The sequence below is a fragment of the Kogia breviceps genome, chromosome 10, assembly GCF_026419965.1.
Source record: "Kogia breviceps isolate mKogBre1 chromosome 10, mKogBre1 haplotype 1, whole genome shotgun sequence".
NCBI classification, from domain to species: Eukaryota; Metazoa; Chordata; class Mammalia; order Artiodactyla; family Physeteridae; genus Kogia; species Kogia breviceps.
Window position 1 is genome coordinate 60,130,261 of NC_081319.1, and position 22,475 is coordinate 60,152,735.

At 53.8% G+C, this 22,475-nt stretch overlaps 1 protein-coding gene across 1 annotated transcript in view; it reads right to left on the minus strand.

The window, feature by feature from the left end:
• Positions 1-890: 890 nt before the first annotated feature.
• LOC131764150 (death-inducer obliterator 1-like) overlaps positions 891-22,475 on the minus strand; it is a 29,420-nt gene continuing 7,835 nt past the window's right edge. Inside the window, exons 2-13 of the mRNA XM_059077147.1 lie at positions 20,009-20,218; positions 19,024-19,219; positions 12,830-13,307; positions 12,423-12,582; positions 11,806-11,920; positions 11,543-11,649; positions 11,162-11,297; positions 10,410-10,938; positions 9,820-9,973; positions 9,005-9,094; positions 7,998-8,193; positions 891-2,308 (exon numbers count right to left, since the gene is read on the minus strand). Coding sequence (XP_058933130.1) covers positions 891-2,308; positions 7,998-8,193; positions 9,005-9,094; positions 9,820-9,973; positions 10,410-10,938; positions 11,162-11,297; positions 11,543-11,649; positions 11,806-11,920; positions 12,423-12,582; positions 12,830-13,307; positions 19,024-19,219; positions 20,009-20,218 — 3,789 coding nt within the window. The remainder of the gene's footprint in view (positions 2,309-7,997; positions 8,194-9,004; positions 9,095-9,819; positions 9,974-10,409; positions 10,939-11,161; positions 11,298-11,542; positions 11,650-11,805; positions 11,921-12,422; positions 12,583-12,829; positions 13,308-19,023; positions 19,220-20,008; positions 20,219-22,475) is intronic.

Below are 22,475 nucleotides of genomic sequence, written 5' to 3' on the forward strand. Positions count from 1 at the left end.
GAATCCCAATTTTGTAAAAGAAAAAGAGAGGGAAAGAAAGATTAAGGGAAAAGATACAGATGGCTGCCCATGGTGACCGCTGGGTAGATAGTGTGGGTGGTGTTGGAGGGCCTCCGCTTTCCTAAATGTCTGATGGGAAGCAGGCGTCAGAGCCATCCCAAGCCAGCAGCTCCCATCCCCACCCTGAGGGGCCTGGGTCGGAGGCTGGGGCTCGTACCCTGGGGCACCTGCCTCCCCAACCCTTGCTCAGGCCCCTTCAAGGGCACAGCCAGTTGGTCCCCGTCGCCGTGCCCTCGCCCTGCTGTCTCCCTGGCCCTGGACCTGCTGGTGCGGGGGTAGGGAGGGTCCAGAAAAAACAAGAAACGTGTTTTTGTTTCCTGGTTGAAATTTGTAATTCAAATTTCTTCATGACAAGAGTAAGATGCACCTGTAAATTTTGGTGTTTCTCAACATTCCACAGACGAGCTGACACAGCCATGCACAGAAACACGCGGCCGCCTGCCCCGAACAAACCCTGTGAAGTCAGCTTCTGGAAACAGATATCACAGATGAGATGTCAGGAAAGGTATGGCCCCGAGGTCCACTAAACTCCCTTAAAATGTACAATAGTCAAGTTACTAGAAAAGATAACTTCATAATCTGAAAAAGCAATATGCTTTTGTAGGTACTTTCCCATTTCAGTACATTTAAATGGAGATGTTCAAGAGTTCTTAGTGTTTTGTTTTTATTGAAAAAGCCTCAGAATTGTAACGGTATGAAATTTTGCAGGAAACCATCCTACATAAAATTACAGTAATTTCTCCAGTCCAGAAGGTTCAGTCCTGTGCGTGAGCTCCCAGCTCTTTCCAAGAGCACCTGCTTAGCATGTGAGGGTGGCTTCACGAGCAGCCCTAGGTCTGGGAAGCGGGGGCGGCGGCCCGTGGGGCCTCGGCCTTGGGATCCCGGGGTCGCTCCGGGCTCCGACTGCGGTCCCTGCGGCGCTCCCGCTCACGGGCCTTGTCACGGTGCCGATCCCACTCGTGGCCTCGGTCCCTATCCCACTCGCGGCTCCTGGTCCGGCCGCATTCCCACTCCCAGGGCTTCCCACGCTCCCGCTCGCGCCGCCGGTCCTCGAGGTCCTGCACTGGGCGGCTCTCAGCCGGCGGGGCCTCGGGCTCATCCGGGGCCTTGTCCCAGGCCCGCCCCTCGAAGCTTGGGCCTCTGTCCTCGTGGCCCCTGCCCTCGCGGAATTCGGCCTCGGTGCTGGGGCCCGGGGCCGGCGGCTCCTGCGGCAACGGTCCAGGCTTGTGCGGCGGCGGCGACGTGAGCGCATCCGACACGGGGAAGAGGGCCGTGGAGGCCCCGACAGCGGCCCTCTGCTGCCTGAGTGCCTCCTCTTGCACCTCCACCTGCCTCTTCTGCTCTTCGATCTCCTTGTTGAGCTCCTCTATCATCTGCTGCTGCTCGGCCAAGGAGGGGGCCGGCAGGCCAGGCCCCCCGTGTGCCGCCGCACACATTCTGCCGGGCAGGTCCTCGACCCTCACTTTGGCTTCTTCTAGGATTGTCTCGTCCTCTGGGTCATAGGCCACCTCCTCCCTCTCAGCTGCCGCCGCAGCCTTCTCCGTGTCCTGGTGGCTCCCGTGATCTTCGAGCTGAGTGTCGAAGGCTCTCTCAGGACAATACTCTTCCTCGGGGTCATATGGCCTGTCGTATTCCTCCTCCTCCAGAGCTTTGTCTTCTGAGAACTGACCAAACTGCTGGACAATTGGGTCCAGCAGAAGCGCCGCCGGCAGCCCGCCGCCGGCTTTGGCTCTCGAGTCCTGGTGGGGGGCTGCGGCCGACTCGGCAGGCTCTTTGGTGGGGGGGTCAAACGCCTTCCTCTTCCCAAAGAGAGTCTGCAGGATATATTCTAGGGGCGAAGCTGTTTTTGAAGAGGCAGTGACAGAGGAAGCGGCCACTGCAACCGTCACTGACGCGGGTGATGCTGTGACAGTGTTCGAGGCTCCTGGTTTGAGCAAGGACAGTATCTGTAACACGGAAGATGAGGCCGGTGCACCCGGTGCTTCTGGAGGAGGGGGTGGGTGTGGGGGAGACCCCGGGGCTGTGGTGCTAACAGCCGCGTCCCCTGGGCACAGCGGGTACTTGGGGGACTTCTTCTCAGGAAGCAGGGCTGCTGGCACTCTGGGGTGGATGGGATCCATTTCTTCTTGGGTTTGAGGCCGGGGCCGCTTCTCCTCTGTCTTGTCTAATTTGTCCGCATTTGAAGGACGCTTTCGTTTTTGACAGATTACTAACCCCAGGATTATGTTCGGACGCGGGGACTCAAGACCTAAAAAACAAAAAAAGTTGTGCAAATTTTAGAATCGAATTGTAGCCTTTGTCCTTCAGGGGTAAGCTCTGGGTGTGAAGGGCAGCAGGGGGGATGGTTTCCAGAGGGAGGAGGAGGAAATTCTGTGGCAGAACAGAAGCAAGTGTTTGAAGACCTGCTGCAAAAGATGCAGACTGCACTGCGCACCTGCCCAGCCTGACGGGCCCACAAACCACAAAACCAAGGGCCCAATGCACAGGCGCGTTCGCCCAGTGCTAAAATTATTACAGATTTTCAATTATACACGACGCTAGGGTAGAGGCGTGCAGGAGGAGGTGGGGAAGGGCAGCACGCACACACTCCAGGCCGTTCACCTACTGGGAATGAAGCCTGTATGTACCAGGATGTTTTCTAAACAAACTCTTAGCTGTGCTCCTTTATTTTGCCTCTTGCTACAAATCAGGAAGGCAGCGCCCCCTTTCGACTTTAACTTATGAGCTGCAATGTGTCAATTAAGCCATTCATACGAAAATTAAAGGTTCAATTAAGGACCAATTCTACAACTCAATTATAATGATCAACAAAATTATACTGATCGATATAGCACACGCCATTCGATAAGTTCATTAGTCACTGGTGTCAAAATTACAATTGACGGGAAAAGGGAGCTGACCAAAATGCCTAAAACAAATGTTCTTGCAGGTTTAGAAAGACACTCAATGACCAGTAATTTATCAAAAGCTACCGAACGCTCAGGTCTCTGTCAACACAGGACATGCGGCTTAAAGCCCAAAGGTGTTCAGGAGAGGGGCGACAAAGGACACACCACCTGGAGAACATGCTGGGAATTTCAGAACATCGCACAGTTCTTCAAAAATAATTATTTCTTAAAAAATTATTCGTCCCAACATTCTGGACTGTGGTGCACTGTACCAGGGATGCTACTGTTTCTGTACGGCTCCTCCACCCTCACACTAATAACAAACCCGGAATACCAACAGGGGAACAGAAAAGCCCAAGTCAAAGATCAGTCAGTTAGGGAGAAATGATAAACATGGGACCAAAATTTTGTTTCAACAGCATATTTAAAATGAATCAAATTGTATAAACTCGATTTACACATAAATCACTACTGTGTAAAAGATACTCATGCTATATATTTTTTGTTTACTCACTAAAAAAGAAAAGCAGCACTGTTTTTCCTGTTCTTTGTGTGACTGTAAGTTGATCACAGATCAAATAGTTGTCTCTGGACACCCCCTGTGTAGTTCTGAGCGCCTGTCACCCTTCCTAAATTCCAACAGAGATGGGTTGACATGCCGAGCACAAGAGTGGCGGATGTCCCATCCCACCCGCAAGGAGGAGGAAGACCAGGCCTGGCACAGTGAGCTGGGCTGGCCCAGCATCCGCATGGATCGGCGACGTACTGCCGGCCCCCCTCCCCACTGTGCTCAGTGCCTCGTTTCACAGGCTGACATTCAAGGGCTGAGGTGCCCATGAAGACACCCACTCGTGATCAGAGGAACGGCTGCCAGAATGTCCTCTGCCTGCCCTTCTGACGACAGTGGTGACTCAGGGGAAGGAGGAGCCGGCAAAGGAGGGTGTGGAGGCAGGAAGGCCAGGCCGTTGCACTGGGCATGGCACCCAGATGGTTCTGCTCAGATGTGAAAAGATACTCTAGCAGGTTCGTGTTCTAATCAAAATGAATTCTTTTAACTTAAAATAGTAAATCTCTCACTCACTATTACCAGCCACTTACTGGATAATTTACAGCTAACTGATATCCAGTCTGGGGCACAGTCAATAGCTCAACTGGCTCTCGTGGCCCTTCCTGGACCGACTGTCACTGACCTGGCCCCAGAGCTGGCAGAACAGGTCCCCAGGCCGAGCCACAAGCTAGAGCCTTGGCCAGCTCGGCAGGCAGCAGCAGCAGAGGAGGAATGTGCTCGGCCATGTGCGCGGGGGTGGGGAGGGCTGGGGAGTCCTGGCCAGGGGCATCTTTGCAGCAGCCCAGGGCCCTCGACTGTTCTCAGTGCACATGGGCTATGCTACCTCTGAAGAGCTAAACTTCTAAGGTGCCAACACTAGGGCCTCCGGCGTGAATCACGCTTCAGGTCAAAGACGCTCTCTGTGGAGGGTCAGCCACTGCGCTAAATCCAGGGAGACGGATGGGGTCCTGTCCTCGGGAGGTGTGCCAGCCGTACAACTTGCAATGGCTTTGCATGCTTCCTAACAAAAGTGATATATCCCAGACTCGGCGCAATTCTCTAGACTCTACCCTCTGTGGTCACAGGCATCACTGGGGAGGTTATGATTAAGTTACTTAACATTTACATTTGTTTCGAAAACAGTAAAACTCCCTGGAGACCAGCCTCTAACTAAGCAGCTAGTCATATTTTTAAATGCTTTCAGCTCTCAACTACTTCATCTACACACAACCGTAAGCGATCTAACAAAGCTCCAGAGTCTGAGGAGTGTTAGTTTTGATTTTCCCCACTAATCTTCCGCAGGATTTTACATTTAAATTGGGCTGTTTTTGAAGCAGTCAACTCTTATCTGCTTCGCCTGTGCACGTTATGGCTGCATGGAGACTTGAAATGTAACTGGCACTGTGGAGATGACTTACTCGTGGAAGAACAAGAATCACTGCTACTGGAGCCTCGGCAGTGACTGTTAGGGAGACGAGGGCAACGTCTGGCTCCACCCCGCTCCGCTCCCTCACGACAGGCGTCTGGCAAGGGCACGCTGGACACAGTCGAAGGGCTACTACCACAGGGGCGGTGGCAGGGGCAGCTTTCCCCCGAAGGCCCCATTTTCTGCCTGGGGCCCCTGCGGGCGCGCCCACTGTTGAGTGTGACGCCTAGAGAGGAAAGGGCGCCACCCCCCGAGAAGGCGCAGCAGCAGTGAGCACGCCGGCTGCATGCAGGGACAGGGCTCCCGCCAGGGCCCGGAATGCCTCCCCGGCTCCGCACAGGGTCTCTGTCCCACGGTTACAAGCGGGGTGCTTACTTACCGACCTCCCTTTGAGGGTAGTGGTGAGGCTTATGACTCATCAAGTAGATGAGAACTAGGTGGGGGCCACTGAACTATCATTTCCAGACAAGGGGTACTGATCAGACTGAGCACCGGGGTGTCGGCACCACTGCCCGACCCCCTCCAAACTGCGGGAGCAAACCTGTCCACAATGCCCCGTGTGTATTAAACAAGACTTCTTAGATGCATGTAGGTCCCCGAGTCTTCACTGTGAAAGGGGCAGCCCCAGACCACCCGTGCAGAGAGAGAAGTGGACAAACCCAGGGACGAGGGACAGCTTAAGAAAGGTGTGTGTGGATTTCCTGAGCCAAGACCCAAACCAGGATCTGTGTCCAGGTGTGTCAGCAACAGGGCTGCGGGGGACCACAGCCTGACCACGAGCAGGCCGTGCAGGCCTCCCCGGCTCCGAACATGGGTTCAACACCTTGCGTCCTCGCCTGCTTCTCGAGTGTGAGCCATACTGTCAAAATCTACGGGGCTCCCAAGTCCAGAGACTGACGAGCTGAGTCAGACACTCTCCACCCCCACAGACCTGCCCTCCTCTTCCCAGAGGCCCACCCGCTGGCGGGCTGCCCAAAGTGGGAGGCCTGTGCCCCACCGAGGCCTTGGGATGGAGATGCGGCCGGGGCGGACCCTGTCTCCACGCTTACGGGCCCTGCAACCTCAGGCAGCGGCAACCCTGGGCAGTGCGGGCGCTCCCCGCTGAGGGGCTGACGTGGGGGGTCAAGGGCACTCCCATCAGGTTGCGGGGCCAGCGCTGCCGGGCAGCATGTGCTCAAGCCCGCTGCCTGCTCCATCGAGGGACACAGCAGCCCCTCGGACTGGACCTGTGCCGTCAAAGGATGCTGTGCAGAGACAGGAGGAACACCCCCAGCCCACCTTCCTGACACTCACACACACACACAACACGCACGCAACGCACACACCACGAGCCTAGGACACACGGACGTTTGTACCCAGGGAGCGCCGAGTCACGAGACAAACGTGCGAAGCAGCTCAGGCAGGTAACGTGGCCTGGGGCCAAGGGAGTCTGACTGATGTGCAAGTGTAAAATATATATACTAAATTAAACAAGCTGAGATTTAGAAGCCCTCTGATTAAAAAATTAAGTCTTAAAAGTTTATGGTAAAATTTCCCACACAATTACGTTTGCAAAAACCCCCTTACTACTTTATTTTAATGAAACATTCATTCTCTATTGTGGGTGAAAACCTGCAGGCTTTGAGCAACCCCTTCAGGAAGTGACAGCCTTGGGAATGCAGGCGGAGGAGTGACGTCCACTCCGCTGCTCATCAAGTGTGGTCACTCAGCAGACGAGGTGAGTGCCCTGCCCAGCCTTCCTTGTCCCCGTGTCACCCCGAAACACCCAGCGTGGGCCCCTCCCTCCGCCAGCCGGGCCCCAACCCAGCACTGCACCGGCTCCCGCCGCGGCTCCAACTGGGGGTCTCCTCAGTGGCCCCCACCCCCCTGCCTCCTCAGCACGCCAGACCTCGTCCACCTCTGCCCCCTCAGGGTCTGTCTGTGGCCCTGAACCTGGCAGCCCCCTGCTCGTGTGACAAGGTGCACCGGGGTGCAGTGGGGCAAGACCCCACCGCAGGCTCTGCAGGTGGAGCCGTGAGAGGGCCTCCAACACGGGGGAAACAGGGCTTCATCCCCTCCCAGGTCCCACTGCCACAGACGCACAGAGGGTACGTGTCACAGGATCTACGCTCACACTAGGCCCCGCACAGGCTTCCGCCCTTGTGACTGACCGGAGGCTGCACACAGCTCCGTGTGTTGTGTCAGGGAACATGAGTCCCGCGGTCATGGGGACCGAGCAGGACGCCGGGCCCAGCCGCAGGGCCACCGGGCCGTGTAAGGGCCTGGCTGCCGCAGGGGCGCTGGCCGTGGACACGGAGGCGCCGGGCGTGGGCGTAGCCACCGCCTGTAGAAGCAAGCGCCTCAAGAGCGCTGACTGTGGGTTACCCTCAGCATCTTTTAGGCTTAGCCGTTTTGGGAGGAGCCACGGCCAAGGAGACACTCCCATTTAGGCATCTTTCTGCGAGACTTAAGTCCCGTCACCTTCTCAGGGTTAAGACGAGTTGGGTCCCCAGAGATAACGTCCCCCTTGGAATCACCCTTACTTAGCTCCCTTGACAAGCCTGAACTGTCTTTCCGGTCAGCCTGTATGTAAGTCATTCTTTAGAAGCAGCACTTTCTAAGGAATGAGTGAACAGAAAGTGGTCTGCCAAAGAGAAGAATTGGAGCAGCAGATTTCAAAGTGACTATTTCTAGAACTAGTTCCTGTCTCAACGTTATATCTCGTTTCTCCTCAAACTGAATACCTGTAGCACAGAGGCTCGGCCTGACGCCTGCAAGAGGCAAGCCCTCAGGCCAGGCCCAGGCCCCGGCCTCCCGGCACTGCCCAGCTCCTGCCGCCAACACCCTGCTCACACGAGGCGGGTGGGCTCCGGACGGGTTCGTCCCTCTTCACAGGACTTTTCTAAGACAATTCGCACCTTCCTCAGGGGACCTCCGGTGCCACCCTCCACTATCCGGGAAGCCCCACAGCTTGACGCTGCTTCACCCCTGCTCCCAAGTTCTGCTGCCAAAGGCCGGGACTGAGAGAGGCATGCAGCTCGCTGTGACGGACTCCGCAGGGCATGGGGGAACATGTGGGCCAAAGGCTAGGGCCTACCTGGTCCCTCAAAGGGCAGGAGCTTGGAGGGGACGGGGTCCGTGGCGCTCAGCGGGATCAGGTAGAGGTTCTTGATGTGTCTGCTGTTGTTTACCACGACGCCGAAGCGGCCGCGGCTGCTGAAATAGGAGTAGAGAGAGATATAGGCCACATCCTCCTTCTCCGTCGCAGGGTGGAAGTGGATCAGACACAGGTCCTGCAACAAACAGAGGGCGGGGAGCATTGACCCGCGGCCACTCGGGAAGGCAGCCACTTCACCTGGCACCTAAGCCCCCAAAGCAGGAGGGAAGCGAGGAGAGAAGCGACCAGCTCTGATTCTGACTGTCACACCCCTGCTGCCCAACACATCAAGACAATGAGCTGGTGAAGAGGACACAGGCCCGAGTCTCAAGACTGCTGGGTTGAGTCTTGCTTTCAGAGGAACTGCTTTAAAACTACTTCGCCCCACTGTCCTCCACACAGAGCCCACCTCCTGGGGCTCTCGTACTAATGGGGTACTCTGTGTGCAGGGGCAGCCTGGGGCAGTGTCTGACACAGAGTTAAGTGACCACAAAGCGTGCGATGAGCTGCCTGCGGCTCCGAAATGGGAGGGCTGAACTAGACCAGGGTCGTAACCCTTCTGTGAGCCCAGTGAAAACAAGAGCCCCTCCCCCAAAGAGCACTACACACGCAGACACACAGCTGCATCCGCATCTCAGGGGTTCACAGACTCCAGTCCAGCCGCCTCCCCCGACCTCTACTCCATCAGCTCAGACAAGAAGGGACAGAGCATCCGTATTTCTAACTCCGATCTACACATGCGCTTTCACAAAGCTTCCACCGTCGTGCTGCTCAGACACCCCTTCACAGGTTAGCCAGCTATCAACTTAAACGTTCAGCTGCAAATATCTCATGAACTAGAGACGTTTCAGGTATTAACATGCCAGACGAGACGTCCCAGAGTGAGCCGTGTGTAAACAACCCCTTCTTCCTTGGGTGCAGAGGTCAGACTGTGGGCAGGTAGGTACCTTAGACACTGAAGATCTGAGTTTGCCGACGTAATCCCAGACTGTCTTTGGGGCAATCCTTCCGCCGATGTGAATCGTGTTGGGCAGGACCTAAGTGAAATGAACTCTGATTAAATGGCCGGTGGAACCGTGGCGGTCACAGAGAGACCCTAAACTACCCGAGATTCACAACTAAGAAAACTGCAACTATCCCAAACAAAACGGCAATAACTGTGTCGAATGTTGCTTAGTTGACTAACATCCTGGATCATGAGTGACCAAACCCAAGGGTGGTAGGAGGATAAGCTTCTGCTAAATAGGATGACATTTAGCACAATCTTTTTTACTGTTGTCTTTTCTGAACATACACACATGGTAAAGATCCAGGTATGTCTCAGAAGTGACTGAGCACTCGTTGTCAAGTCTGACATGCTAGTGCTGTTTTTGTTCATTTTGAAAAATAAGAGACCTTTCATGTGTGCCCCTCCACACCAAGGCAGGTCACGTGTGTCTGGCCACACCTGCAGCGGGCACATGCACACCCAGGTTTGGTTTTGCACAAGCTCTAGCGGGACAGAGGGAGAAGGAAGACAAGCTTCAGCTTTTTCAGAAAAGATGGAGGGTCTGATTTCTCATTTGAATTTTCCCCACTGTCCAAACTGCATAACCTGCTGACTTGGCCCAGCAACCCCTATTTTGCCTGCAGAGGTGCTTGTGCGTCCAGACACTCAGCAGGAAGGTGGTCACACGCCTGACTCCAGTGTGGGCTCAGAGCGCCTGTGGAAAACGCGCGCACGCACACGCACACACACAATTCTCTCCCTCCTGCTCCTAACCTCACTGAGATAATCAAAACATCCAGAGACAGGATACGCCTTAGTGACAAACTTTGCTACACTCTGCATGTTCATAAATCCTTTCCAAATGGTGCTGAGTGTAGACAAAAAGAGGGTGGTATCTCCTTCTGGAGGGGACCGGGTCTCTGAGATGCTGCAAAACAAAACCACAGAAAATACATGAATCTTTCTCTGTGCCCAAAGAATCCCCAACATTTATTTATTTATTTAACATGTTTATAAAAGCAAAGTGAATTCCTGCAAGTTTGGATAGCTTACTTTTTCAAATTAATTACCTTAATCATAATGATATAAACACATTCTGGTCAAAGAGATATACACTATTTAGGCAATAAACTGGATGGCTGTACATTCAAATTCCAGTTTTCAAGAACTATATTTCTAAGGTGATAATTAGTCATCCTAAAACTGAAGCTTTAAAGAACGCCTTTTTAAAATAGAAAACTGAGGAGAGTTGTATTTCTGGGTGGATTTCAGAGCCGAATGACTGAATCGCTCATTACTGCTCCTCTGTCCATCTGAAAGAAAGGCCACAGCTCGGCTGCTCAGACCACACACGGGGGCCGCACCTGATGCTCGGTGACGGCGGGACCGACAGGAGGTATCTGGGCTCGGGCGACGTGGATGGCTTGACCAGGATAGACTTAGGCACCGTCACGGAAGTCGGCACAGGCTTCGGGACGCCCTGTCGGGGTTCCGCTGGGTGGGCGCTGCCTGGGCAGGCTGCTGAGGGAGCCGTACCCGTGCTCGGCCCGCCTGGTGCAGTCCTGGGGTCTCGGCCAGACACCGTGACTGTGGTGAGCACTCTGCCGCCACCTGGGGCTGGGCAGGGGGCACCTTCCAGGGCAGAGGGCTCGGGGTGGCCATCCTCTGGAGGCACCGGGAGGGACTTTCCCTCCAAATGGGCATGAGCAGCGCTTTCCAGGTCTGGCTCCGAGGCGTTTTCAGGCAGGGTTTCTGCTGCCACATCATCGGCTGAGCTGAGAGTGGGCTCAGAGGCAGAGTTGTCATGCTTGGACTTTGAGTCCTCCTTCTTGGCAGAAGTTGACCACTTTCGTGTTTGCGGCACTGGCTCATCTTCCGACGATGGAACCTGACCTGGAGAACAGAAGGAAGGCCTTCGTGAGAAATCCCACACGTTCGAGAGCAAAGCCTGCCCACGGGTGGACGGACGATCACCGCTTTAAAATGACAACACTATAAAGGTAGGGGCTCACTTCCTAAGCTTGAAGAAACGATTCTAGCCTTTCCACTGTGTCACTTGCTTTGAATGCAGCTGTCCTGACAAGGGTCTCCACAGTCTCCCCCCAGATCTGCTCACCTGTGCAGATCTTACAATTCAGGTCAAAGAGGTGCGCCCGGTGCTGCCGGGTCGTGTCCTGCAGCACGCTGCCGACAAGGTCAAGCAGGGGTGCTGCATTCCTCTCGGGGGCGGCCCGCACCGATTCTTGCTGTTCCTAAAGCACAAGGAGGAGATCATTTCTTTTCCACCCCCTCTCCAAATTAGCAGTACCCATGGAAAAAACTTCTTACGTGACTGAGAAGCACTGAAAAAAGAGAAAAAAGACTACTGAATACAAGTACTTGAGAAGCAATACAACTACACACACTTGTGTCAGCTCAGTGTCTTGCCCAGTAATTCAGGCACCTAACAACGTCTGGAATGGGATCATCTTAGTCACTGGAAATCCTAAATGCTTACATCACAATCTGATACTGGCGTAGAATCTTCCATATTGGAAATACTTTCCTGTTTAACGGTAGGCTTCTTAGTCTCCTTATGCAATTTAGTTCTGGACTCCATCACGTAAGATGAAAAAGACATACAAACGTGAAGCCTTAGCCCTTCTTTCGCAAGGGGACTCTCTCATGCCAACAGGCTATTCATTCACTCCGGGGTCGGGGGGGCGGTGCTGGTGTCTGGCTTCTGGCACCCGCAGCCGCCTCTCCCGTCGGCACTCACAGGCTTTGATGATCTCTCTTTCCACATGGGAAGCTCTTTGGAGACAAGTTCTTCTGGCTTCATTTTCACAAGTTTTGCCAAAGAGATTTCTTCATGCAGAACACAACGGAAGAGCCCCTGTAAACAAACATCTCTCGTTCACTCGTTCAAAACCCTCTAAGATACTAGAGAGGATGTAGAGAAGGGCAGCAAGGCAAGCCCCTGCCCCGCGGCGTGATGAGGGACCGGAGTATCCCATCGATGCTCGGAGAACAAGGGCCCCGAGGTCGGGCAGCTCATCTTGAGAATCCCACCGCACTGACCCTGCTACAAAGACCACCTCACGGAAAACACAATCGACCGAAGAAGGTACAGTGTTAGGGACAAAGGTAGAAGAAAGCCCTTCTGCCAGGGGGTTAACAAGGTGAAATGGAAAGTCAGAGTACATGCCCTGCTTCTAAACACAGGTAAGAGGTCAAGAGGCCTACCCAGACAGCGTGGGCCCCGGCAGGCACGCAGGCGTGCAGGAGGCAAGAACCTCAGCAGGCGAGCACCTGGCCCCACGGGAACAGCGTGCCACTCCCCCACGGCCGCAGGGGGACCCGGTGCCCTAACCCAGGCCTGACGGTGGGACACGCACCTGGTTCCTGCGGTCCCTGAGGTTGAACATGAGGCTGCGGTACTTGCTCTTGTACCGACTGTCTGTGGCTCGGAACAAGTTAAACATCTCCTCCTCGATGTGCAGTGCAATTTTTCCAACTTCATTTTGTGTCATGAATAAGTCATCGCTGTCAGTGACTCTACATGGAATGAAAAAAGACCCACGGTAACTGCTGCACTGACATGCCATGCGGGATCTCAGCTCCCCAACCAGGCATGGAACCCCGGTGCCCCCTTCAGTGGAAGCACGGAGTCTTAACCACTGGGCCGCCAGAGAAGTCCCACATGTGACATTTTTCTTAAACAGCGGCGCCACTGTGAAACAACCACCCTTTACGTGGAAAACCTTCTACTTTAACAGGTAAGACACAAAGTGGAACAGCCCACCTTTTCCACAAGATCTCCTTCAAGGAGCGTCTTATGTTTAGCCGCATTTGACAACCTGGCTGTGACGAGGCGGGGCTCGCGGGGCCCAGGCGTCCCGGGGCTGGAGAGGCCAGGGGAAGCGAGGTGGTCCCAGGCTTCCTGACGGCGCCCACCGAAGCAGCGGAGCCGGGGAACTTTCTGGAAGCAGACGTGGCAGCAACAGGTGCCAGCCTTGCCTGCTTGGCTGAGGGAGTGCTGCCCGAGGGGGAGGGGGCGGCCGAGAGCCATGGCCTCTTGGGGATTGTGCCCTTGAAACCCGGTGGCGACTTTTTGATGGCCGGTTTGGCTGCTGCCGTGTTTGCCAAAGGAGGGCACTTCTTCGGAAGGAGGTTCCTGAGCGAGGGCTGCTTGCCGCCCCCAGAAGAGCCTGGAGGAGCCACCTTCTTCGCCACCACCGCCACTGCCGCCTTGGCCTCTGCGCGTCTGTCCTCCTTCACGGCTGCAAAGGAGAGGGGCCCGCTTAGTGAGGCAGGGGTGCAGGGGACCCCACACAGCATGTGCACCCGAAACCAGCAAAGCTAATAACCAGGCATCACTGTGAGACAGATTTAAAGAGCATTTTTAAAGTAACTGTTAAATTCAGAAAAGGGGTGTCAAAAGGGCTACCAGCAACATTTATGATAGTGAATATACTTTGTTTCAGAAAGGAATGCTTCATTATTAAAACTTTTACTTCAACAGATAAACCAGTAAGCTCTCAAAGGCTTGATTTAAACCATTAGCTTAGCTTGGAACTGGAAGGGCAAATTTCGCTGTTATCAAGAAAGGTATAGATTTCAAAGACCACTCTCGTGGAGAGGCCCAGGGCAGTTTCTGGTCAACAGGAGCTGAGAAAATCCTTCCAGGGTGGATCAGACACTTCTCTTCGAAGGCACACCCAAGCCCCACCCCGGGGGCCCTTGGGGCACTGAAGGGCCAGCAGGAGCCCACCCTGGGGCGGGGCTTAGAGGTGCTCATCGTCCTCTTGGACAAATGTCAACCAGACAAGGTGAGGTTAATAAAAGACAGAATGTTGGCAGAAAACTGCAACACGGGGGGAGACCAGTTATTTTTACACTAGGAGCCGGGTGGCAGGAATGCCACCTGCTGTCATTCACGTTCCCATTCGCGCCCCTCTAGCTGCAGCTCGCTATTGGGGAAGACAGTAGGTTAGCACTTTTAACCCAAACAAGGATTACAGCCAAAAGCTAAAATGAGAGTCTCTATGCCAGTACTTCGCATGGACTGATGACATTTAAGCCTGTATCGGACCATCAGAATTACAGTCAGAGGCAAGCAAGCAGGTTCATCCTAAGGCCAGTCCCTTGGTCTTAGGGGCGTGTGGCCCAGCAGAGGTACATGGGCAGCCATGACTGAGAGCAGGGGCATGTTCCCAGACGGCCCTGCTCAGGCCCACCGCCCAGAACGTCTGGGACCCAGGGCAGAACGGGTTGGGGGGTGGGGGGCAGGCAGGTCCAGGGAGCAAGCCAGGAGAGCACAGGGACACCACCTAGGGCCACGTCACACAGGACCGACGGAGAAGCAACCTCCCCAGGCGCAGGCTTTTCTCAAACTACCCACAGCGCAGTGAACCCCAGATTCTAAACGGGACACTTCGAGATGCTCTAGCAGCCTTCCGATTTGACGCAGGGCTTGAAGACCCACCAATTCCAGTCAGCTGCCGGAGCTTCTTGCAACTGTCCTAGTGAAGCAGGGAGAAAATGTGAAGTCCTGGGAGAGAGGTGGGACCCTGTCTACAAATAAGGCCTGACCCCACAAGAGTCTCCCAAGGCGTTCACAGCCTACACCCTGCGTGACCATCCTGGCGAAGGGCCAGAGCGCTGCTCCCAGGACTGCCTTCCTCCAGCACTCGTCACGCCAGTTCAGCCACAGGTGTTAAAAGCCCAGGGACAGGGACCGCAAGATTTTTCCATTTCATAGTACAGGGGAAATTACTTAATTTTACAAAGTTTGCAACAGCGCTACACACATCCAAAACTTAGAACCGTGTTAGAAGTGCTTCACTGTCATCAAGCAACAGCCCTGACTGCAAATCTCCTATTTTCAACTCACAGAGCCCCCCCAACCTCATGTCCCCTTGTCCACGGTGTCCCAATCACTGGCCCCACGTGTGCCGGCACCCCCGGGCTAGGCTGTCCAGGCTTTCCCAAGACAACCCACTCCCCGCTGGGCAGCCCGCTTGTGCTCTACATCCATCCTGCTGTCACCCATGTCCCATCATCAAGTCACAACTAACTGTCTAACAATGTAGGTACTGGGAACATCATAGGAACTAAAGCTAAGAACTACGTTTCTACGTATATTATTTCATCAGCTCAAATCCATATTCCTAAGGCGCTACCAGACCTCAGTACATGGAAAGTTATCTTTACCAGCTCAGCCTTGGCTAACAGGGTCCACAGCACCTAATCTGGGGGGAGGGGGCTGCTAGAGCTTAGGTTAAATGAAATGGACAGAGGCCCCTCTTCTTGGGGGAAGGAACGAGACCGGAGTGGGGCAGGACCCGGTGCCAGCTGTGACTGCCAGCAGGGGATGAAAGAACAAACCTGTCAGGATTAAAATCGAGTCCTAAAACCAGCTCAGTCACTGACTTTTTATAAACTTTGCTGAGATTATTTTAGTAGCACACTTTTAAGCAAATCTAAGAAGCTGGCCTAAGGTGCTTCCAGAATTCTCAATGAGGCGCCCATGATGGGGCCTCAATCAAATCTTATCATGTGACATTTACATTGTTTCAAGTGACAATTCCTGTTGACTTCGAAAACATTCACTCCCTAAAATCAACGCTTCTACAGGTCTAACCGGGGTTTTCTCTCGTTCAGGGAAAACAGAAGACAGGAGCTTATTTTTAGGGCACTCACAGTACAGGTGATTAAAGTGACCTGCTATCCAAAAGTGGTAACGGTAAATGAACGTCATCTATTTAAAAAGCAGGGGATGGCTTTCCTTAACCATTATGCTGCTCTTCTATACAATTAGCTGCTTCTGGCTTTTAAAAGTCAACTTTCATTATCCCTCACCCGCATCTCAGAGCATATGTAAGTATAATCACAGAAATAAAAAGTTGGTAAGATGTGGAAACTGGTGGCCCTCAACAGCAAGTCAGCTCTATCCCTCCACTTCTTTGAGGAAAAATGCTCAAAACAGAAAACAGTTGCGTCTGGCCCCACCATCAGCTGGATGTGGGTTAGCTGCTGCTGGAATGGCAGTGACACTGTGTAGTGCTCAAGTGTCTGACAGTGACAGAAGCATTACTTCTGAGTCGAGCTAAACTCACATTTGCAAAATTCTTCATCCAAATTCCCTTTTAACTGTATTCTGTGTATACATTCACAGAAGAGCAAGGCGTAACCAACCACGAAGCACCAGTTCTAGATCAGGAAAGCAGCACACCCCCACGGTAGAGTGGCTCCAGCAGTGGCAGGCCCCCAGTGCTGCCAGCTCGAGGCAGGGTGACCACCTGCCCATGTGCTGGACAGAGACGGCCTCGTGGGGGTGTACACCCAGTCTGGGCCATCCCGGGGGCTGCCTATGGGGAAAAGAGTGGCCCACGTTCCAGGCCAGGTGCTGTCTTGGGGAGCAGATACAGGAGGAAAGGCTGGCCGGTAGCCAAGCCACCGCCCCAGATGACGTCCTTTCTGCTGGCTCTGCCCATTGGTTTATACTGGAAAGGAGTTGTTTGTGGTGAAGCCCGGTAGGAACCAGGGAGGCTGGTGCGCTCAGGGACCGGCAACACTCTAATTGGCTAACTTCCCAATAAGCATCTAAGTGGGGGCCTTGTCATATGGCAAGGTGGGCCGTGGTGTTATGGCATCGCAGGCCCCTGGGTGGCACTGGTGGGCCTTGGTGGGGTCAGGAGGAAAGGGGAGTGGAAGCTGGGTTACTGGGAGCAGACAGTGCTGTGCAGCAGGAAGAGGAACCAGCGCCGGGCCAGAAGCCCAGCCGCAGGGCATTGCGCGGCCCCAGCCCAGTGACAGCTGAGTGACAGCCATTGCCGGGGCGGCCCCTCACAGGGACCAGTGAGAAACCCTGAGGGACGGTCACTGCTTTATACCTTTTGTCCTGTGCCAAAGAGGTGCCAATTTACCCTGAAAAGCCCCAGATATGGGGCTTTGTCACACTGACACAGTAGGGGCTATGGGGGGAGACACTACTCAGAATGATTGGCTGTAAATGCCAATGGAATCAAAGAGCTTCCCATGTGACCAGGCGCCAAGCAAGGCCACGTGGTGCAGGTCGGAGCGTCCCCTCCCCCCCCATTCCCACAGGGCCCCAGATCCACCCAGGCTCAGGGGTGAGGCCGAGGCAGCTACCGCCACAAGGACCGGGTCACATTAAGGGGACCATCCAGGGCTCAGAGGACACAGTGGAGCAGCAGCAGGGGTTGGGGGGAGTGGGCTCTGCTCATTGTGACATCAGCTCTATTTTCAGCTTAGCCTGACACGTGTACGAGGACGTTTCTCATTTCAACTTTGTTTCTTGGCTGTCAAGACTTGTCCTAGTGTGAAAATTCAAGTAGCAAGAGAGAACCATTTTGCTTTTGTGCCTTTGCTTAAATATTCTGCACTGAATGATTCCTATACATGTAAAGTTATGCTTACACAGAAACAGAGAGAATCCCCACCAAAGACTCGGGAGGCCTGATCTCCATCTCTGGGGCCCTCGCGCCAGCTGCTCTCCATCGCTAGGGGTCTGTATGTGGGTCCAAAGCCAAACTGCCATGATCTGGGGCTACACAAAGCTTGTCCAGACTGACATTTTTCTTACTGATGTGCAGTATTTGAGCGACTTACACCTCAAGAGAGAGGTGCATAGAACTGGCCATAACAAGCTTGCAAAAAACCAAGTACACCTCTGGAGGCAAATGGACCCTTCCTTGTTTTGAGTTTCAGCTTTTGAAAACCAAAACCCAATTCATGTTGGACTGGTAATATATGAAAAAAATGGTCACATCATCCTTCAGCATGAACCACGAGAAGGAAACGGGGCCGAGGCTGTGTGTGAGGCAGGCGTTCCAATCTCCTGTCTACGCCAACTGGACTGGCGGGGACTGGCCACCAGACCTGAGACTCAGCTGGAAGTAGAGCTGCTGCTTTCTCTCACCTCCAAAACCCGCCAACAGGCACTATCACCACTTTGACTAGGTTCAACTTTAACAGTTGTCTGTGCCTGCACCATCTGCTACTTCAAGCAACATGAAGGGGCCGGGGGTGTGTTAAGACTCTGGGGCTCATAGCCTGCGGCACCTGCTGACCCCGGCGGGTTAAGCGGCCATTACCTTTGTGCTGTCTTGTGGACGCCTCCAGGTGCACGGCAACGCCCCGACCTTCTTTGACAGAAATCAAAGTGGAAACCCTTCTTACCGATCTTCCAGGTTTACTTCGTTAGCTTTCAGAAGGTGAGACTGACTACGTGCACGGTCATGTGCAACGCGCACAAAATCAAAAACATTACTTTACAGCTTCAAATACACCTGAGACTCCTCCACCGTGTGGGAGGCTTACAGCTGCACCTTCAGAAAGAACCCTTGGGACTCGATGCCACCTAAGGGACTCTGCTGCGGGACCATCTGTGAACAGTGCCATAGGAGATGCAGAGCCCCAGAGGCCACACAAAGGCCAAAGTGCAGGTGAGGTGAGCAGGACCAATCCTGCTAGAAACTTCTACCCACCCCAGCCCCGCTAAAGCACAAGAACTAAGGGCGGCAGCCAGGGTACATCTGAGGGTCTCTGTCAGAAAAAGTACATGTACATGCGAAACCACCCCTGCACTAATTTTCTGAACAGTTGGCTATTTTTTAAAAACCTGTAAAAAGTAAAACACTTAAAACTACGAGAGAATGTCGAATGACCAAGAAAATTCCCGCTATGTGGATAACTTTAAAAACAGCTGTCAAGGTAAATCCTTATCAGGACAAGTTTTGGTTCTCTCTCCAAATGGGGGGAGGAGAATGTTGAGATGTACAAGGCTGCTTTGTCCCACCCACATTGTTTTGCCACTAAAGATCTGGAAGAGACAGATAAAAACAGCTCATGGAGCTGATAAAACATGTCTCTCCGACATGGAGCTGATAAAAGATGTCTCTCCGACCTCACGATTTCTTTCCTTCCGGAAAGACCGGGAAGCATCCAGAGCTCCCCCCGGGTGATACATACATTTATACAACAGTGGCGGCCAGGGGGCAGCAGTCTTTTCTGGCTTTACTGCATTGTAATTGGGGTCGCTGGCCCAGGATGGCGTGCTGCTCTCACAGGTCGGCTCCTTAGCAAGGACCACGGCCATCTTCTTCACTGTGTTCTTCTTCTTCTCTGGAGCCAGTCTCTTGTGCACAGAAGAGATTTTAATGCCTGCCTGGATAATCAGTAAAGCCCCAATCATTAACAAGGTCAGAAATTAACGTTTGCTCATTTCACTCTGCAGTGAGGGTCACAACGCAATCAGCCCCTGGCCCATCCTAAGCCCAATACACTGCATCTGCTCGGCAGAGGCCTTGGCTACTCCCCCACACCCAGCAGGCACGCATCAACATCCAAGCGATGAGAAGGTCCCTGACAGAATCATCCGCCATCCTAGCATCCTGATGAGGTGGTAGGCCGCCAGCATAACCGAGGGGCCATGGAGTGAGGCAGTGAAGCAAGGAGGAGAGCACAGTGCACTGGGGCCCCGTGTGAGAACATGTCCAAGCAACACGGACAGGCAGGAACTGCAGACACAACAGCACGTGGAGAAAGGACAGGCATACAAATGACATCCCTGTACCTCACCAGGCCCTCAGTGAGGCACCCCCAGAACCCACTTGCCACCCACTGCCTGTGCGTCAACTCCCCACACAGACTCCAACAGGGACCGCTCTCCTCCCAGCGGGGCTGGTGTGTGGGTGGAGAGATATTCCATGCAGCAGCAGGTTCCCATGTTTCTAGCAATTAATCCCTCAGCTAGAGGCAGAGAAGGAAAACATGAGAACACGTGCCTGCTTGTAATTCTGACGAGAACACTGGTGGGCAAGGTGGAGGGCAATGTGAAGGTGCCTGCATCCCGTCTGGGCCTGTGTGCCCTACACTCCACATCAAACCACCGACGCTGTAACCTCCAGGTACTTTTGGTTTCAACTACACAAATGGTTGGTCTCAGTCAACTTACCTGAACGCTACATTTCTGAAGAACGATGTTTTCCGGATTTGTCTTGGGTTTCTCTTTAGGTGGTTTCTTCTCTTTCCCTGCGCTCTGGAAGCACTTGGTGGCCACGGCGTGTTTCAGGATACGGTCGCTGCGGCAGTAGACAGAGGCGGGCTGCGTCACGCTCGAGCGCCCGGGGCCGATGCATCTGGCGGCACCAGGCGCCTCTACGACCTGCAGGATCACACACAGCTTCAATGTACTCACCCACTTTGGTGCACATGACACTTTGTAACCTAACTCTTTAGAGTTCCGAGATTACTGCTTTTAATCATGTATGAAAAATTATGAATAAAAATGTACCTTTCTTTATCCAAAACACACAAATCTACCTCCCCTGAGTAAGGCACTCAAGTTCTTAACTGCCCTTTATGCCATGCATGATAGGCAGAACTCTAAGGGGACCCCGGGACGCACGCTGCACACTTCTGAACACAATGGGATTTCACACCACAAGCAGGTTCCCTTATGGGGCAAATGGGCAGGGACTTTACCAACGAAATTAACATCCCAAGTGAGACGACTCTGGTTTAGTCCAAGGGGTCCAACTTCATCAACTGAAAACCCTGAAAATGGAACTGAGCCTCCAGGAGAGAGAGGATTCCACTGCTGCCTCTGCTGAGAGGGCGCACATGCGTAGGCTCCGCGGGCAAGGTTGTGAAACGACACCTAGGACACCCGATTAAACGTGGGTCTCGACTCAGTTTGGAAGATGGCAGAAGTGTAAGACGCGGAGATCACCTCGCTCCCCACAGATACATCAGAAATATAACTACACGTGGAACTGCTCCTATAGAACACCCACTGAACGCTGGCAGAAGACCTCAGACCTCCCAAAAGGCAAGAAACACCCCACGTACCTGGGTAGGGCAAAAGAAAAAAGAATAAACAGAGACAAAAGAATAGGGACGGGACCTGCACCAGTGGGAGGGAGCTGTGAAGGAGGAAAGGTTTCCACACACCAGGAGCCCCTTCGCTGGTGTAGATTGCGGGTGGCGAATGGGGGAAGCTTCAGAGCCATGGAGGAGAGTGCAGACACAGGGGTGCGGAGGGCAAAGCAGAGAGATTCCCACAGAGGATCGGTGCCCACCTGCACTCACCAGCCCGAGAGGCTCGTCTGCTCACCCGCCGGGGCGGGCACGGGCTGGGAGCTGAGCCTAGGGCTTCAATGGGATCCCAGGGAGAGGACTGGGGTTGGCAGAGTGAACACAGCCTGAAGGGGTGAGTGCACCACCTGCTAGCCGGGAGGGTGTCCGGGAGAAGTCTGCAGCTGCCGAAGAGGCAAGAGACCATTGCTTTGGGGTGCGCGAGGAGAGGGGTTTAAGCGCACCGATTAAAGGAGCTCCAGAGATGGGCACGGAGCTGCCGAAGAGACAGGAGACTTTTTCTTGCCTCTTTGGTTCCTGGTGCAAGAGGAGAGGGGATTAAGCATGCCGTTTAAAGGAGCTCCAGAGAAGGGCGTGAGCCGGGGCTGTCGGCGCGGACACCAGAGATGGGCGTGGGAAACTAGGGGTGCTGCTGCCGCCACCATGAGGCCTGTGTGCGAGCACCGGTCACTCTCCACACCGCTCCTTCCGGGAGCCTGTGCAGCCCGCCACTGCCTGGGTCCCGGGATCCAGGGACAGCTTTCCCGGGAGAACGTGCGGCGGGCCTCGGGCCGGGGCAGCATGAAGCTGGCCTCTGCCGCCGCAGGCTCGCCACGCATCCGTGCCCCTCCGTCCCCCCGGCCTGTGCCAGAGCCCCCGAATCAGATGCTCCTTTAACCCCGTCCTGTCTGAGTGAAGAGCAGAGACCCTCGGGCGACCTACGTGCAGAAGCGGGGCCAACTCCAAAGCTGAACCCCAGGAGCTGTGTGAACAAAGAAGAAAGGGGGAGGTCTCTCCCAGCAGCCTCAGAAGCAGCGGATTAAAGCTCCACAATCAACCTGATGTGCCCTGCATTGGTGGAATACCTGAATAGACAGCGAAATATCCCAAGCTGAGGAGGTGGACTTTGGGAGCAAGATATACCATTATTTCCCCCCTTTTTTTTCTTTTTGGGAGTGTGTATGTGTGTGCTGCTGCGTGAGATTTTGTCTGTATAGCTTTGCTTTCACCATTTGTCCTAGGGTTAGACCGACCCATTTTTTTTTGTTTTTTTTTAAGTGAAATTTACTTCTTTATAATTATTTTTTATTTTAATAACTATATTTTATCCTACTTTATTTTGTCTTCTTCCTTCCTTTCTTCCCTCCTTCTTCCTTTCTTCCTCTCTTCCTTCTACCTTTCCTTTCTCCCTCCCTTCCTTCCTTCCTCCCTTCTTCCCTTCCTTTCCTCCATTCCTTCCTCCCTTCCTTTTTTCCTCCCTCCCTCCCTCCCTTCCTTCCTTCCTTCCTCCCTTGCTTCCTCTCTCCCTTTCTTCCTTGCCTTCTTCTGTCCTTCATTTCTTCCTT